This window comes from Chrysochloris asiatica, unplaced genomic scaffold, assembly GCF_000296735.1.
Source record: "Chrysochloris asiatica unplaced genomic scaffold, ChrAsi1.0 scaffold00135, whole genome shotgun sequence".
Classification (NCBI taxonomy): domain Eukaryota; kingdom Metazoa; phylum Chordata; class Mammalia; order Afrosoricida; family Chrysochloridae; genus Chrysochloris; species Chrysochloris asiatica.
This window is the reverse complement of record NW_006408653.1, coordinates 1,795,376-1,814,929: the sequence shown is the minus strand read 5'-3', so window position 1 is coordinate 1,814,929 and position 19,554 is coordinate 1,795,376. Positions and strand designations below refer to the sequence as shown.

The following is a 19,554-nucleotide window of genomic DNA, read 5'->3' as shown; positions in this document are numbered from 1 at the left end:
TTGCATCTCAATGTCAAGAAAACAAAAATCCTCACCACTGGACCAATAAACAACATTCTTATCAACGGAGAAAAGATTGAAGTTGTCAAGGACTTTATTCTTCTTGGATCAAATATCAACACGCCTGTCAGCAGCAGTCAAGAAATCAAACGGCAAATCTGGTGGTGCATAAGACCTTTTTAAAGTGTTCAGGAACAAAGATAGATGTCAGCTTGAGGACTAAGGTGCGCCTGACCCAAGCCATGGTATTTTCAATAACCTCATATACATGCAAAAGTTAAGACAGTGAATAAGACCGTAGAAAAAAAAAATCGATGCTTCTGAGTTATGGTGTTGAAGAATATTGAAAGTGTCATGGGCTGCCCATAGAACTAACAGATCTGTGTTTGAAGAAGTGCAACTAGAGTGGCTCCTTTGAGGCCAAGATGGCCAAACCTTCGTCTCTCATACTTCACACTGTCAGGAAGGACCAATTGCTGGAGAAGGACATCATGTTTGGTAAGGTGGAGGGTCAGAGAAAGAGGAAGACTCCCATCGAAATCGACTGGCCAAGTGGCAGCACAGGGTATAGTCAGCAGTACGCTGTAATATAGTGGGACTTATTTACTTGGTGCCTATGAAAGGAGAAAACCTAGCAATGAAAGGTGGCTAAATGTTTTTATAACCATGGCCATCATTTCATAGAGAACCTGTATAGAGAACCACATTAGGTAAGGATGGCAATGCATGGTACAAAGCATAGAAAGGTGAGCCTTTGTCATTTTACCTTAAACACACTTTATATATCCATACATAAGCAAATGTTGCTTGCTTGTAACTTCAGGTCTGATATTTTAAGTTTGCTTGAGTCAGTTCCAATTACAGCTATTCCTGTATAGCTTTTCCAAGGAGTTGTGGCTGGTGTATTTTATTCCCAACCTGTGTTTATACAGTCTAATGCTTATTTTACAATGCCATACAAGGACACTATATAGATGGTTGTGGAATTAAATACATTTTGGGGAGTATTCAATTTATTAAAAAAAAAAAAAAAAGGTAAACTGTATTCAGGGACTAAGCTATAAAGTGGGGAAGTTATAAGAACTTAAATATAATCTATTCAAGTTAAAAAAAAAGAAAAAGAAAAAGGAAAGAAAACCCCCAGAATAGACCAAATATTTCTTTTGTAAACTGAAGAGTTGCACCAGCAAATTGTCTCTTTTCATTTGAGTTTATTTAAACACAGTTCTCAAGGCATGAATGAAATTGGGCTTCCTTTATGGTAAGCAAAGGACCTGAAAAGAATTTTAAAGTCAACAGGCAAAGTCTTCAGCTTACCTATGACACAAGTATAATAGTGTTCCCTTCTTGTTTCCTGTACTTTGAAGCACCCAGTTCTTTTTCACATAGCTAAAAGCTAGAATAAGAGTACATTTGTGGTGGAATGTATAATAACTTGCCGATGTAACTAGTTGAAATACTATTATCCCCTTGTAACAACTTGAAGAAATAGCCTTTTTTACATTGTGTAACTCTTCTCTTATTCTCCGCTATATAATACAGATTACACAAAGGCGGACAAATCCACAATTAGATAAGCATTCAGCATTTGCTGTATTGAAATACCTTTAGTTCTAAGACTAGAAGTACAGAGTTACAGAGCATTAATTTAACACTTAGTTGTGTATGTAAATATGGTACTTTTAATGAACTTGAAGAAAATAAGTATTTTTGTTTTAAATTTACTACTGACAACTGAATTGGAACAGTTCTGCTAAGCATTGATATGTTAGAAAGAAAAGTAAAAATCAAACTGTTTATTGTTAACTTTTTTGCCATTTGGTAGCATTTTACACACAGGCTTTGATCTTCAGAATACCCTGGATTCAGTAGAAAAACCTTTAAATGAAGTTTTGTACAATAAAAACTTCTCGGCAGTCAAAATTTAGACTGTAAAAAAATACATGCAAAACATACTTTTCTGAAAACACTTAACTTTGAACAAAGCACCAAACTACACAAATGCAGAATGAAAACAGCATTTTAACGCCACCAAAGTAGTCATCATCAAAGGTGTAAAAGTCACCTCACTTCACTAGGCACTGTTCACTTTTTTAAACATGAGACAATAAAAAATATTGTCCATAATCAATATCCCAACTCTAGGGCATGTTTCAGAAAGTCTTCAAACTTCATGCTTTAATAGCGACCTAGAAAATAAAATATTAAACATACTTTAATTCTGAGAAATAACTGTTAGTGCTTTTTAATATTGAAGATTATAGCTTATTTTGCTATATTCATTTGGAGAGAATATGGATGCAGTAAGGAAACTGGTAAAATCCAGTTTAGTGGATTAACTAGGCTTTCTAACAAAATTAGCAATCTTGTAGAGTTAATGATGTACACCTAGGTGATAGTCAACATACTTGTCTACCAAAATATATTCGTTTTAAAGTCTAGCCAGAGGTGCCTTGGAATAAAGACACAAAAGATTTATTTGCTTACGTTGTGGTTGTGTCTTAATAGATAGCAAGGTATTAACCTACATTATCAAAGATTATCAAAAGAATAACATTAAAAACTTACGAGGAGAGTAGGATCGAGATCTGGAACGGGATCTGTATCCTCCACGACTATAGTAAGGAGAAGGTGACCGCCTTCTGTGAACAAATGTCAAGACTGTCTAAGTCATCAGAGATCAGAATGAATAAACCTAACATTCCTAATTTTTAAGTCATGGGGTTTTTCAAGGTCTATTAAAGTTCTGAGAATGAAGTGTATTATCAGGCCTCATACCAAATTCTACAAGGCACAAGTATTTATTATTTGGTACATTAAAAAGCCACTATTCTTTTGATTTGTACACTTTTTTAAAAAATTCAATTAACATCTTTTCTAACTACACCTGTGTAGTGACTAATAATAAATACAACAAATTTTACTCGCCAAATTCCCATTGTATCTCATTATGGTATGAAACAGCAAAAGTCCAATTATATTTCCTAAACACATGCAAACACTGTCACCTGTGCTAAGTATTTTATGAACTTCACAAAATCTAATTTTGTTTGATATTGCTTACATGTAATTTAACTACCAAAATAAGATGAATCCTATAATTTAAATACTCTTGGCCTACCTGTAAATCTGATCTCTATCTTGAGCAGCTCTCCATCCTCCTCCTCCTCCACCTCCTCCTCTGTTAGGGAAGAAAGGCAATGTACTGTTCAGTTTTGTGAATTCTGCAAACACTATAGAATTCATACAGTTTAAACAGAAGATCTCACACATGATAAGAAATGAGTGAAGCGGCAGTCATTTTCTGCTACCCTTTTAAAACCTTGGTTACAGCTCTCTCTAGTGGTTAAAGTGAGTATCACCAGTATCAACATTTTTAAGTAAATGCTGTTGTGGTAAGCCAAGGAGTCATTTTGAACTTAAAGGCAACAATCCTGGCATTGGGTGTCTGAGGCAATAAATATTTATGGGAACAGAAAGCCTCATCTTTCTCCCGCAGAGCAGCTGGTAGTTTCAAACCGCTGACCTTTCAAGGTTCGCAGCCCGATTCGTAACCACTACGCTACCAGAAGCTCCTTGGAGGACTTTAAAAATAAACATCAATGATCGGTCGTCCCTCTAAAACTTTATATCTGTATTGTCTGTTACTTATCAAAAACATTGCAAATTGGAAAAAAAAAAAAAAAACTTCTGACTTTTACAAGCATGAAGTACATTTAACTAATTACTTGTATAACTTTTAACAGTGGAAATACATGTAGTGAGTTAAACTAGTTTTAGTGTTTTAAGTAACAATACTTCTTTAAGCACAACTTGGACTCAGGAAAGTTATGTCATTTAAATCCCAGAGTATGGGTTTTACCTGTATGATCTGCTGTAGTAATCCCGATCATCATAGCCACGATCATATCCTCTGTCATAGTAATCACGACGGCGTGAGCTGCCACTATGAATAGCAATGTATCTTTTTAAAATATCAAGCAGGATCTCCCATATTTTCCACCTATCTTTCCTGCTTACACACTTACCATTTTACTAACATCACTAGTGGAAAGTCATAACATAGCTTTAGTCTGCATGATGTCATACAAAAACACAACCAAGTTCTGTGGATATTGTTTTAAGTCTCACTGAGTTGGTTCTAACTCATGTGACTCCACATCTCTGGAGTCTTGGTGTGGCTAAATGTGCTGTACTGCAATGTTGCTTTGAACTCCAAAGCAGGTGGTTCAAAATAATCAGTTGCTCCTTGAAAACCATATCACTATCAATCGGAAGTGACTCGATGACACTTAACTTCAAGAGGGTTTCTAAGCAGATACTTATTGGTGGGTTTGAATTGCCCATTCCGCATTCACACCAGGAAATTGCTACAAGTATAATCTTTTTATTCCCTTCTATAGGGAAAAAAAAATGAAACTACTGACTAATAGCACACATTGTCTAGTAATCTCTTCCTAGATATTGAACATAGCTTTCTCCCCACTGTTATGTTACTTACACAGTATATAGATTGTTAAGTCAGTGTGTGACTTCTGACTTGCTTACACTTCTATTAATTTGCTAACCCAGTAATTTTTTATTTACAGAAAAGTGACAAATTATGTGGAGACTGCTCTATTTGAGGAATGAGAAAATGGTCACCATGTTAAAGACAGCAGTGCAATCACACATAATTACATTGCCCTTATATAAGAACATTTTATTTAAATTTAAAATTACTCCCAATTTTTAACTATAAGCAGTATTGATGATGCAAAGAGAAAACTAAGAAATGCAATTCAATAGGATTTATATATTGCTGAAGAGTTTCTCTATTTTGGGAAAAATATCCAAATCAGGTTAATTCCCTAGTAAAACTAAATATATGGCATTTTTTTAATGATAAACAGGTATTATCTACACTAATGTTATCCCAAATTTTGTGATAGAAACAAATTACATTTATACTCTGGTGGTGGGGGGGTTCAACAAAGTGTCAAAGAGTTCCCCATTATAGGTATGCCTTTGGAGAAGTTTTATGTTGAAAATAAACTTACTAGGTAGGTCTTCCCATATAAATTCCAGGTGTTGGAGTATGTGGTCTTTTTGTTATGGAGAAATCGACTCTGATCCTACGACCATCAAGCTCCATTCCATTGGCACGCTCTTTAGCCTTGATAAAAAAGCATTCGACTGTTATATACATCATTGAAAAGGCCACAATTATCTACTAATAATGATACAACTGGATGTTTCAGTTAACCATGCTATCTACTCATTTTAGAGCTGCCCAGAACATGAGGGTCTACAATTTACATATACATTATTTCTCTACTAAATGATCATTTGGAGAAACTAGGCATACTCATTTACATGTTGACTTCAGTAAAAACAAATAGTTCCTGATTGAGACCATATGGATAAAAAAGTTTAAATTAAAGAAAGCTCCATCATCCAGAATAGATGAATAAAACAGAATACAATTAACAAGAATTAGTCTATTCCAAAGACACGAGCTTTTGATAATCAATGAAGGGGGGGTAATAGGATCATAATAGCATTCATTACCACTTCAATATCAATTTAAAGAATACATTTCCTTTATAGTTGCATTTATTCTTAATTATACTATAAAAACAAAACCTGCCCTTATGGGGTTTCTAATCTTGTAGTAAGCAGTTCAATGCTTATCCCACACCAAATAAATGGTCATTAATACTTAGAATTAATAAGAGAACTGTTGGTTTATATAAAGTATACTTTTACTTACTTCCTTAGCATCATCTACATTTTCAAAATATACAAAGGCAAATCCTCTTGAACGTCTAGACTGCTGATCATATACAATGGACACATCAGCAATGGGGCCATACTTGGAGAACACTTCTCTTAAATCTCGCTCTGTGGTGTATAAGCTCAATCCAAACACTCCAAGACAACAGTTGGGATCAGGATTTGCCTAAAAGCAAATGATTATACAATGTAAGGACAATACCATTGCCTAAATCACCTCCGTACATTTGTTTGTTCTTCTTCCAGAAACTGTATGCATGCAACTTTGTATGCATAGATAAACAACTTTAGTGTTTATCTATGCATACAAAAGACTAAGAGTAGGTATACCAAACCAAACCACATTAATCATTTATTAACCCGTTTGCAGAATCCTAGTGGTAAAATAGTTAAGTGTTTGGGACAAAAGACCTGGTGATCAGCCTGAAAAATCCTATGGGTGCCGGTATTTAGAGAACTTCTACTCCATTAAAACAATTAAAAGCAGCAGCCCCTGACAAAAATCTCACAGCTGAAGTCACTATATATACATCCCATGGAATATAAACCGTATTTAAAAGCAACACAAAGTGTTTTTTTTGCCCAAGGGGGAAAAGTTAAAGCAGGAACATCCTATAAAGAATTTTAATGACACTATTGATCTTAATAAAGAAAAAATTCCACAACTATTTGACTACCCAGAACTTCAACTTACCCGATTCCCAACATGACGCCTGCGAGTAGACATCGGAGAATGACTGTGGCTATGCCGTCTGCGATAATCCCGACTATAAGACCTGCTACGGGATCGTCTATGGGAGCGTGACCGAGAACGTGATCTTGTGTAATGTCTTCGAGAACTTCTTCTGGATCTAGACCTGTAAGACAAAGTCTTCAAGGTTACAACCATAAAAACGACAATGTTAATACTCTTTAGTCAAATCTCCAAATGAGCTATGACTATACTCCAGGCATATACTGACATGAATGATACCAAGTAGCTAGGATCAAGAGCTTTCTTCTCTAAATTATCCAGTCACTTCAACTCTGCTAGGTAAAGTTCACAAGCCACAAATTCACTTCAACAATTGAAATAACACAGATAAAGGGAGAAAAACAGAATCAATTCAGTACCTTTTGATAATAACACATGCAACATTTTACTAGCCTAATCTATGCCCATCTTTCAATCTCCATTTTTCTGTTTCTCCTAATAACGTCCACCATCCACTTACAACAAAGTAATAAAAGCTCCATAAGCAGTTAAAAAAACAAAAACACCCAAAAAAGAACACCAATGAATGGCTCCGTAACTAACACAACCATACACATAACTTGTCATATTAACCAAGACAGGCTTCAGAGAGCTGTTCCTAACACTTGAGCCACAGGAATAAACTGGAAATGTCCCGGGCAAACTAGATGTATATAAACCTATTAATCAACAAAAAATAAAAAGAGAGAAAAGTATAAAGAATGCACTGTTTCATTTTATACACAACGTGTATGCAATATGCTAGACTATATCGGCTATAACCAGAAACTGAAGCAATGAAAGCCACTGTTGTTCTACAGTATAGTTGCCATGCTAAACAGTTTAATCTCAGAGTGAATCCTCTCAAATGCAAAGAAATAGTACTATTGCTAAACTTGCCTTTTAAAGATAAAGAAACTTTTAAGTTGAAAAGGTTTAGTAATCTGCCCAAGACAGCAAAAATAGAGGTAAGAGGTGAACCCTAACGCCAAAGCAAAGGCTCTTAAACACTCAATTAGTCTGCCTCCCAGAACAATTAAGTTTATTTCTAGTTACCAGTATTAAAAAAGGCCAACAAATAATCTAGTCCTCTCTATCTTCCTGGTTTACAAAGCACACAACAATTTCACAGCTAAGAGTAACAGAAGAAAATGCCAAGACAGTCTTTCTTACCTAGATTCAGATCTGGACCTGGACTTTGATCTGGAACGCCTGGAATCTTCCTTGGAGCGAGACCTTGCAGGGGTATGCCTTGCAGATTTCCCAGATCCATGAGCACTTCCACTTCTGGAAGCAGAACGGGATTCCTACACGCAGATTTCAAAAGTTTAATTTGAATACTTTCTGGGCATCTTTAAAAACAAATTAAGCTGCTGTGAGAAATGGTGAGGGAAGCAATCCCCTTCCAAGATAAGAAAACATAGGTAAGGGCAGCAACTGAGTTATACCTGGTTATTATAGTCATTGCTCCAACTGAAAATTAGGTCAATTAATTCGTCCTTTCTTCCACCTTTTGGGGAGCAGTTGTTAAGAATTATCTGACCCCACTCCCTTCAAAAAAGGGGTGCAAAAGCCAAGCAGGTAAGGGGTACTGTCCAAAGATTGATTTGGGATTGTTATTTCATAAAGACTAGGTTGAGAAAGAACCTTATTAACTATTATACCTATACTTTATAACTAATATGCCTATTTCAAACAGGTTGCCATTTACAAAACTTACTTTTTAAACGACTGAGATTTTTTCGTTAAGACCTCAACTTTAAAAAGTTATATTTAATAGTTGATGAGAAAAGAAACAAGGATCACCTCAATTTCAAACCCTATAGATAAAAACCTAGTTGAAAGCAAGGATCAGCTCTATCCATCTAACCATGACCATGGTCCCTTAAAAAACTCAAAACCACCAGCTGGAGTTCAAAAGCATAAATATAATGTACTGTACAGATAAGCAGAGCACACCAGATATCCACAGCTCAAAGACACATTGAAACCACAGTAGATTAGGGACTCCTAATTTAGAGACCTGGATCTGGAATATATACTATATAATTACCAATCAAGACAGACTACGTTACAGGTAACAGGGCACAAAATTGAAGATCTCAAAAGTAAATGGCAAAGAAATAGCTAAAGAGGATAACTAGTCCATCCATGAACCAAAGAGAAGTTCTTCCAAGGTAAGCGAAGGAGAGAGAATTAGAACCTATGCACAACTACCTGAAGTATCAAATGCCAGATAGTCTTTACTCCAGGGTCACTCAATTTAGGAAAGATTAAAAGCATACGTAAATCTAATCAGTCTTTCCATCCAAGGTAAAGCAGCGAGTCACAGTCACTGTAGGGTTATGAACCAAAGTTGAAACAGATGGGGAGAAAAAGTTGATATTCAGAATATTCTGGCCATTCTCACTAAAATAAAATATACAAACAAACAAGGCTTTTAAACTACAGCACCCCACAGTTTACAACACAATGAGAAAATGCTTGGGAAACTTAATGTTTAGAAAAAAATATACATGAACAGGTTAAGGAGGCAAAATTTCAAGTATATAAAAAGGGGAAAGCTTAAAAAGACATTAATTCATGTCTGTAGAACCAAAATAATTCTAACATATTCAAGCAGATTTCAAAGAGAAGGAAAAGGTGTCCATTCGTAGTGAAAATAACTGCCTGCAACTCCAATAAAGGAGTGGTTTTAATAAGTTTTGCTGCTCTGAGAGTAAGTCCCTAAAATTCTCCAGCAGACATTCTCCTAGTTTCTAACACACCATAGTCACCACAGGTAAAATCTTATCTGAAAGAAAAGCTAGAAATGAGGAACACAAGTGTCAAAGTATCTTTGCTTATTCCAGTACTAGAAACACAATCTCACAAGAGAGTATAATTACCTTAAAAAGAAATGTATTCAAGGAAAACCACAAGGGTGCTAGAAAAATGCCACATTAAATAATTTAACAGAAATCACTGAAAGCCGACAGATAAAAATAGAAAAATTTAAACCTCTTGCTTCATTGACATAAGTCTTATTCCAAGCTAAGCTGCTTCACTCAGTAAATCTGTCCAAAAACAGTAAGAGACAATACACTTTTGTTTCCTCAAGAAACTTTAGCAAACCAAGGGTCAAAGATACTGACTGCAGTATATATAATGAAATTGTTGCCCTAAAACTAGCTTCTCAAACTGATTACGTAGACCTATTTTGGTACCAATAATTTCTAAAGAGCAGGAGCCAATAGGGAAAAATGCTAGGCTAACACTTAAACAAAGCTGCTCCCATTTATTTCCACATCAATATTCTAAAAGAAGGAAAGCCCACTTTAGTTATGTTAATCTTTAGCTGGCTGAGCAGATAAAAATATATGCAAAGATCATCCTGCCTAGAAGAAACATGACCTAAGAATACTATAAGGCAATCTAAAAGCATAAAGAATGTTAACTTCAATCCAGGAAGTACTATATAATAACTATATACATAATTCAAAGTTCATTCTTGGGAACACCATGTCTCAAGGAAAGGTTTCACATCACAAATTTAAGCTAGCATAAATAAAGCCCAAAATTCTAATTTTGCTCAGAAAATGTTTCTGCTGCTTAATTACAGAAATTACATGCTTCTTAAAAGTTTTTTTTTTTTCTTTTCAAAGGTTAACTCCATGTCACCTTGTTTCTCAAATTTCCTCCTTACTCTCCATTATCAGCCCTGCCCAAGCACCAGAGACTGGCTCAGGGTAAGAGTCTCAAATGCAAAGATATTTTTGGCTGAGGGGGTGGGTTGGTCCACTTGGCACCAACAGTTTTTTGTGTGTTTTGTTTTTTTTTTTAAACTTTTAAGTCTCATGCGCAACCAAGGTCAGCTCTTAAACTGCTTTCATTTCCTCAGGGTAATAAAATAGACCTTTTCCCACTTGGGGCACCCAAGGACCATTCAGCATCCTTATTTTAAAAACCACAGGACAAATCCATTTACATCACTTTTCAATTCAGTATAAGTAATTCAGAATGCATGCAAAGTTAACTATTGCCACCTCTGGAGTAACTGTGATACCTCATAGTTGTGCTCAACTTGAAGACCTGGAATCATATGTGAGTGGCCCGCTTAGCTAATAACAAGTCAGTCTAGTATGATAGCAGCCTCAATTAACAAAAGAATTTTTACAAAGCAAATACTGGGAACTGTCTCCTTGTGAGGATCTTTCTTTCTGCTTGTAAGATAGTCAAATCATGATAAAAAGCACAAGTTTCACAGAGCAAATAAACCTAAACGTCAGACCATTTAGAGAATGTTCTTTTAAAAAAAGAACTTTAAGACCTGACAACTCTCTTGGGCTTTCTTAATAGGGCCAAAGACAATTGTTGGTTGGGTAAACTAGATTACTGATGTGTTTAGTGGTTCATGCTCACCAGCTGCTCCTCAAAAACCCTATACAGGGTTCGTTATGGGTCAGAATTGACTTGATGGCACTTAACAACTTGTCCTATACAAATGAAGTTAACATTACAATCATTCACACTCCTATTCAGCTTAAAAAAATAACTCTTCTCAAACAAAAACAAACCAAACTACCCAAAGAAAAGAAAAGCACAAAAGAGAAAAAGGAACTTTTGTGTTATACCCACGCCATAAAGTGGTTGGAAGATGGGAGGCAGAAAAGTACTGTACTTCATCAAATTATTAGAATTGTTGAGTGCTAGCAGAAAGAGTTAAGCTAAAGCATTTGCTACTCTGTCATTTGAAACTAGATATCCTGTTCACCTGTGAGACCCATCTTGCCTTTTAAAGGAAGCTATGTTTTAGTAGTCACTCTACTCACACTCAACTGAAAAAGCCATTAAATAGAAATGATTGGACAACTAAAGGCTTTACTTGGATGTTGGGGTTTGCCTCTACAGTCATCCTGGTGTTACCCTTTTTAAAAACTGAGAGCATCTACCATTTATTAATGAAGAGGTTGGTGGTATCAATGCATTATAAGAAATCAGGAAGGTAGCATAAACCACCAGGTTGCAATGTTGGATAAAAGGTAGTGAACTCATGTCCCAACACCAGAAAGAGAGAGAGAGCAAACTCTAGGATAATACCACTAATCCAATTGTCAGCCATGTTGGAGGGGGCTCATTCCTGCCTAGCATTTGACTACAAAGGATTACTTTGAAAAATTACATTTCAATCATTTGACTAAGCAGTTAAAAATTAGAATTACCTAATTTAAACGTTTCCCCTGGAAGGCACTTCTTAACCCTGTATATACTGTCTTCTATTAAACAAATAATGCATGCATGTTTAGCAAAATATACAGGGACACATAAACAGACTAGTAATTACTTAGCGTAGTGCTTTCTGATTCCCGATTACTTCTTATCTTAACTTCATTTTTATTTCTTTTCTTCATTCTTCCGTTTCAAATTCTGACTTCTTTCATCTTCCCCACTTCACACAAATTGCTCAATATTCTACAAGTGGGACTTCTGGTCTGATAATTAGCATGCATTCTTTCTTTTATTTTTTCAAATTTCAGCTTCACTTATTCCTGAGCTTCAAATACTCATTTATAAAACTTGTCAAATGACGACTTCCGCATTTTCCTTCTTCAACATTAACCTTAATAGAAAAAGAACAGGATGAAGAATATTTTAAAACTCCAGGATAAAATCCAGTGCCAAAACTGAAACTAGAAAAAAAAAAAAAATCCCCTTTGTTTTGGGTTAAAAAAAAAACAAAACAAAAAACTAGAATATGCGGCTCGAAAAACTGAAACTAGTTTTCTGTTTGTTCCAGAATATAAATATTATCATTTGTCAACTCCAACTAGATTTATCATGCGTAATGTGAAGTGTTCAAGTGAACATTTACTGTTCATTTAACATTTTAAGAACATTTACTGTTCATTTAACATTTTAAGAAAGTTACATTTCACACTTCTTAGTCATCAATAGAAAATATTTAAGTGTCAAAAGCACATCTCTAGTCCAAGTGACACAATACAAAAGTGCAAAAAAGGACCATTTATTTTATAAACAATGATGACAAAGGCTCAGGGTTGATATTTTACACTATTGTGACTAGGGCCAGGAATGCATGTAATGTCACAGTTTTGCACTGTATATTATTTAAGGATTCTGTGGGAATATCAGGGACATAAAATCTGAAACATACGTGTTCAACTCACCCATAGAAAGCTGCCCTAAGATTTTATAGCAGGAATGACCCAACCATGAAAAAATTTAGAGCATTTTAATATTGGGGGAGGGGGGAAGGGAGGGAGATCAAGTTTACCACTGTTAATTGTGATTAGCTATGAAGAAAAGCAGAATGAACTTGAAAACAACAGTGGATATTTTCCAATACTGTTGCTGTAATACCCCCACAAATGATAACTAAAAAAAGGCTTCTGGTTTACCAAAAAGTCTCCTACTTCAAAAAGTGGCAATATTGGGGAAAAAAAGTATTGCTCACCTAACTTAATTACTGAAAGCTTCAATGCCAACTTAACAGATCAATACAGTATAAGTGTATGCTAAATAAACTAATGCTTTCCTAAAACAACTTATTTTTCTTGTGATCCCTTATTTATCTCAAAAATTTAATTTGATTGTATATGTCAATGATTTGCTCACTAGCTTTATTCTTTTGTTGGTGGAGGGGGGAACCCCAACCCTCTCTTTATGCTATCAAAAAAAAACTTTGAGATAAGTCTTTATACCTATGTTATATACAAAGACAACCACATTTTCCACCATGGGAAATGCGATGTCGTATCTAAACATAACTTTTAATCTAGTTTATACATTGTTTTATTTCAATTTATTTAATCCAGGAAAAAAACTGAAATAGCTTTTTACTCATAAAGGAGCAATAGTAATTGCTTTTCTTTAAACATCCATTACTAAAATGTAATGAATGGGAAATGTTCCCTGGCAGCACAAATGTAATCGTGGAATCAGAATGCCCAAGCAGATTTCCTCTCAGGGCGTCCTAAACAGTATGCATAGATTAAAGGGAATAGTTGCATAAAACTAAATAACTGGAATGGAGATTAAACTTTCGAAAGATAACATTTCGTTACTGACCCTTTCCTGTTATTTTTACCCCATTCTTATACACCTTCCTTCTCACATATTCTGAGAACAAAACACACTATTGACACTATATAAAGCTTATGTCAAACTTCAGCTACTAACATCAAGTGGCCTCTCTATAAAACCAGGTATTGGGCCAATTTCATTATGCACATTTTGTCAAGAATCATACTTGGAAACAAACTCATACAGTCACTGAAACTTTTGTTAAAACGATTCTAGGGTCTAAAAAGAGAATCTACATACAGGAGGGCTTAAAAAAAAAAAAGTCTGTTTCAAACAGAATTAAATGATAACGGAATTTGGCCAGAAACTTTTGAAGCCACGTAATATTTGACATTAAATAAGTTAAAATTACAATCGCAAAAGCCAGTTTAGAATTAAAGGATCAAACAAGAAAACCTCTTGATCCAGCATTACAAAAGTCAATGCAAATACTAATTCTTTCAGCAGCCAAGCTATCCACACCATTAGGTAGGACTAATAGAAAAATCCCCCAAACTGAGCATATTATTCTATTAAAACACACCCAACTTCCAAGTCAGCCCGTGCTTAAGATCCCTTGCAAAAAAGAGCAAACTCTTACATTTACAGTCATAAAACATCCAGCACTTCCTAGCAATCACCCCCCAGAATGAACACACTAATAATACAGCTAAACACAAAAAAGGGGTTGTCACCCAAACTTTCACTTATGCCATAATCCATTGAATATTGAAAAGTCTGAAAATAACCTCCAAACAAAAATTGGAGCCAATTTGAATAGTTAAAAATGGATTTGCTATATAGAAAGCTTTTTGGGGGTATAGAGCTTAAAAAACAAGACTAAGTGACAGCAACACATAACTAAGTGAACCAGCTGTCAAACCCTAAGCTGATCAAAACACCTGAAAACTAATCATCACTATACTTTTAAAGAATATACACTATTATGTATTCTTTGAAAAGTGAAGAATTCAATTGTGAAAAATGTTTGTAGGGAAAGTGAAAAAGGGCTTTACAAATCTGAATTCCCTTCAATCTTTTGACAAATCCAGTAGTACTTACCTTGTAATCACACGTCTAATTTCAGTTTGAAACCACCTTTTATTTCCAGACAATGTCAGCATTTATGATCAAAACAACATTTCAACCTCGTTTCTCAGACTAGACTACTCACACAGCTAACTGGATTCACAGCAAATCAAAACAATTAAAAAAAATGTTTCCCACTATATTATTCAGTGAAAGAATTCGTTTGAGATGGCAACATGTTTCAATATTGAAATTAGAATTTAAGAGTGTTGAGGTTAAAAACAAGGAACACAAAAATTCAACCCAAAATTGAACTGAAGAGGAGTAATTGCGAAGGCAGTTTGATGGGATGGTAGTTATCCAGATGCTATGCATGAGACTAGAATTTGAGACATGTACCAAAATGCTAAACACACTGCTTTAACAAACAGCGAATTATTCTATCAAAATATTTGCTGGGTCAAAAATGTATTTATTTAAAGCTCTCTATCTATGACTATTTCGGAGACCTTGACAAAACTGAAAACAATCTGGTCCATACAATAGTGTTTCTTAACTGTTTCTGATTTGATGCATTTATAGAAGCTGAGGAAATTACAATTGTTAGAAGGGTAGGCCACAACTACAAGACTACATACACTACATACAAACCTCTTATCTTACGTACTGTGACCATTAGTTGTGAAAAAAGATTTTAAACTATCAATTCTAACCACACCTAGAGAACACCTTTTAAACTTGCTACGGCCTCTATTCATGTTCTTACTTTTCCAAATTGCAACAGAATTTTATTAGGAATGCCTACTTCTCTCCCCCCAAAGAAAGGGCACTAAACACTAAATAAACCCCTTTAGCAAAAAATTTGCCAAGAAATTTTGTTGAAGTACCGAAAAAGAGGAACTAAGATGAAAATTAGGCTTTACTATTGCTCCTGATTTGATTACACCAGAGTAACCAACTCTTCTTGTTAAGTACCATGGAGTCGGTTCCGACTCATAGTGACCCTGAACAGGGTTTCCGAGGCTGCAAATCTTCACGGGAGCAGAAAGTCGTTATCTTTCTCCCGCGGAACAGCTGGCAGTAAAAAAAAAAACCAAACAAACCCCGATCCTTACAATTTTAAGTATTTCATTCGTGAGATGCAGAAATACATGTTCATTGTCATCTAGCTGGTTGCAATTCATAGAGACCCTGTACAGGGGTTTCCGAGGAGAGGTTTGTGGGTTCGAACCGCCGACCTTTAAGTTAGTAGTCCAGTGCTTACCTTACAAAGCGATACCAGACTCCCAGAAATATACATATATAAGCACACTCACATCCATTTAATCCCGGATAGATTTTGCCACTGAAAAACTTCCCTACATTTTGTACATACTATCCACTAACAACTGTTTGGACTCGTGGATGAGCACTGGACCGCGAATCACAAAATCAGATCAAATCCAACAAATGCTTCCTTGGAAACCCTATACTGGGGGTCGCTATTAGTGGGAACCGACTAAATGGCACTGAACTGTTTGAACACTGAAATAATCACTTGTGTTTCAGCCTAAAAGCTGATGACTTGTTTCAGTGTATTCAACTGACAAGATCCACAATCAGCTTCAAAAAACTTGTGGGCTTAAACAAAAGATCAGCCCAACATCCATTTGAAATCCAAAGATTCGATAATTTCAAACAAATCAAATCGGTTCCTAGTTAAGTTCATTCAAGTCCTAGGAACTACAGGAAGCTTCCTTTAAATTTTTGTTAAAAAAAAAAATCTCACCTAAAAAGAGTGCTGTGAAATTTGAATATACTTCACATGCTATTCAGATATTGGGAAACTCTACCAGTAGAAGAGAACGTTAACAGCAAATTGTTAAAACCGGAACAAAACAAAAAACCCAACCCCAAACGCCCTTATTCCTGTAACAGCCTCAAGCATCCCATTGTATTTTTCAACTACCATTCTACAAATTTCCTTCGGCCCCCAAACTAGACACAAACGGTGGTTCTTGTCTCCACAAAATGGTTCCCAAACGTCACACTCGCACACCCACGGCCAAAAAGCACACTGCGCCGCACGTTCCGCCCAGCAATTCTCGGTCTTGCACTTCCTCAGCCCCCACCCCAACTCGTCCATATCAGAACGCCTCTAAACAAAGCCAAGCGCGGCGCCACACGCTGATGCCCGCCAATTGTCCTCCGATGGGAGTAACAGCAACTCCGTAAAATAAAGCCCGAACCACTGGTGACCTCTTGTATTTCAATACTGATAACGCCTGTTTGCAGGAAAGGCCTTTCGGTATCAAAGCAGAGCGCTAAATCCTACCGAGGTCGAACACAAAGCACGAGGGCAGCCCCTCCCCCCCAACGGGACCGCAGATCTCTCCCGCCCTCGGTAACTCCCTTAATCTGTACTTTGCGGGGCGGCGAAGACAATTTCGTTACCCTAAAGAGTGGACTTAAAGAGTCCAAAGCACATCGCCTTCTCAACCACACCGGGCGCCCTGGGCGCGCGGGCGCATTTACTAGGCCGCGCCGAGCCGGCCCACGTTGACGCGCTGCTCCTCCGCCATTTTGTGCCGCTGGCAGCGCGCCCAAGCCGCCAGCCCAAGATGGCTGCGGCAAGCCTTCGCAGGACGCAGGAGAGCAACGGCGGCATCAGATAGCGCTCCCCTCCCCCAACGCTGAGGGGGCGCCGCGGCCATCTTTAGTCCTACTCCCCTCCCCCCAGTAACGGAATAAACGGCCGTGGGCCCACGGTCAGTCAGTCGGTGACCTCCTTCGCAACTAAAAACGCCATCTACATGGGATTTTAAAAAACAAAACAAAATCCTCTCACTCATCCTTCTTGGCCTCAGATTTCGGAGCCTAAATCCCATGCTTCCCAGCCCGAAGCCAATGGGCCTCCAAAGCGATGCAAAAAACTGAACACTCGGCCGCCCCCTGCACCACCTCTACATACCCGCTCGCCGTAGTTCTGCTCGCCGCTATCGCTCATGACTCCTGGCTGCAGTCGCCGCTCGATGCGCTTCAATCGAAGCTGTCAACCTCTTGGGCCTTCTTTACCAAGGCTCCCTGGCAGCCTCGCTGAACGCACTGCTTTCAGAGCCGCTGAAACACGAAACGCTCCACGCCGCCTCCGCACAGGTTCTAACGCCACCGGACGTGACGCGACAGTCTTTAAGGCCGCACCTCCCCCGCCAGAACGCGCGCTTTCTTGGTCCCGCCCCACTCCTCGCAATGCTTTTCCTAGCTCGCTGTGGCATTGGCCGAACCGGACATGACGTAAACCCCGCCTTAGTAAGGCCCCGCCCCCGCATCCCTGGGCCTCTTTGAGGCGGGAAAATGAGCGGGTCTCTCGGCCTGTCCGGTGGTCGGCAAGGGGCGTGGTGATGTCATTGGGCGTGTCTGAATCCTTCTGGAACTTTCCAGGGCAACCGTCGCTGGTGGGGGAAAGAAAAGATGCCCACTCCATGTTCCCATTCCTTTAATCCTTTTTTCTGTTTAGTTTCTGCTTCTTGTGCTTTTCTTTAGGGCAGAATTCTTACTTTCCTTTGCATTTATTTAGCGTCAGCTGTGGTTCTTCCTGAACAAACCTTTATTTGAGCATAGGTGAAAAGCCCACACGTTACGTTTTGTTAGACAAGATTCAGCCTCGGAAACCCTATACTGGGTCGCTATGAGTCGGAACCGAATACACAGCACATATCAAGGACAACAGGAATCAAGACACTATCTCTAAAGTTTATGAGCTCATTATGGGGAACTGTTAAACATTTAATTCAAATTATAATTTTAAGTGATAGTCTGTATAACTACAGTGTTGTCTCTCTCTCTCTCTCTCTCTCTCTCTCTCTCTCTCTCACACACACACACACACACACACAACTTCTATTATCACCTAATAGCATGGTAAAGCAGAAAGAACTCCAACTCAGAAGTCATAAAACCTTAATCTTCTGCAGCTCTGTTTCTTTTTCTGGAAAAAGGGTGATACCTGGCTGGTTGAAATGTGTGGTTAGTGTGACCGCTTGTCTAGTAGTTGTAAAGGTTGAACCCACCAGCCCCATCTAGGAAACTTTATCCAGCGTTGCTGTGAGTCAGAAGCGACTCAATGGCATTTAACAGCAAGTTTACAGAATGCAGACAAGCACATTTAATAAACCAATCCAAGTTGCCAGCTGCCGTTTAAGTAGATTTTAAATTTCCCTTCTGGGCTTCTTAGAAATAAATAACTTTGAGGGAATGACTGAGTCACAGGACTTGGTTGCTTAAGGTCAATTGGCATAACAATACATAAAAAGAATTTTCTACTCTGCTAGCGTAGTGGTTACGAATCCAGGCTGTGAACTGCAAGGCCAGCAGTTCGAAACTACCAGCTGCTCTGCCGGAGAAAGATGAGGCTTTCTGCTCCCGTAAAGACTAACAGCCTTGGAAACCCTGTACAGAACCGACTCCACAGCACATAACAACAACAACAACAACATACAATAAAACATCCAAAATTATCACTTCCCTATTATCCCTCACCCTTCACCTTCAGTCCTCAAAACATCTCTCCTGGAAATATCTTCTCCTGTCCACACCAGCCTGGTGTGACTCTGTAGGATAATGAACTGGACTTAAAGGTTAGTTTGTGCCACAAGGTCAGCAGTTTAAACTCACTATACAGGCTTGCTATAATTCGGAACCATTTTGTTGTTGTTGTTAAGTGTCGTCGAGTCAGTTCCGACCCATAATGACCCTGAACAGGGTTTCCGAGGCTGTAAATCTTTACGGGAGCAGAAAGCCTCATCTTTCTCCCACAGAACAGCTGGTAGTTTTGAACTGCTGACCTTGCAGTTCGCAGCCTAATTCGTAACCACTACGCTACCAGAGCTCCTTCATGGTACTTAACAACAACGTCCACACCAGCTACCGCTGGTTTCTCAGTTTTTCATACTGTGGTGGTTTGCGTGTTGCTATGA

The 19,554-nt window shown here is 37.6% G+C and overlaps 1 protein-coding gene across 1 annotated transcript; it reads right to left on the bottom strand.

Annotated features, from left to right (window-relative positions):
- Positions 1–1,781: 1,781 nt before the first annotated feature.
- TRA2B (transformer 2 beta homolog (Drosophila)) lies at positions 1,782–17,842 on the bottom strand. Its single transcript, XM_006869757.1, has 9 exons — positions 17,550–17,842; positions 7,682–7,815; positions 6,470–6,632; positions 5,753–5,941; positions 5,040–5,155; positions 3,863–3,946; positions 3,122–3,181; positions 2,569–2,642; positions 1,782–2,189 (listed from the first exon to the last, which is right to left on the bottom strand). The coding sequence occupies exons 1-9, from the start codon at positions 17,583–17,585 to the stop codon at positions 2,179–2,181; spliced, it is 867 nt and encodes a 288-aa protein (XP_006869819.1). The 5' UTR covers positions 17,586–17,842; the 3' UTR covers positions 1,782–2,178.
- Between the last annotated feature and the right edge of the window lie 1,712 nt (positions 17,843–19,554).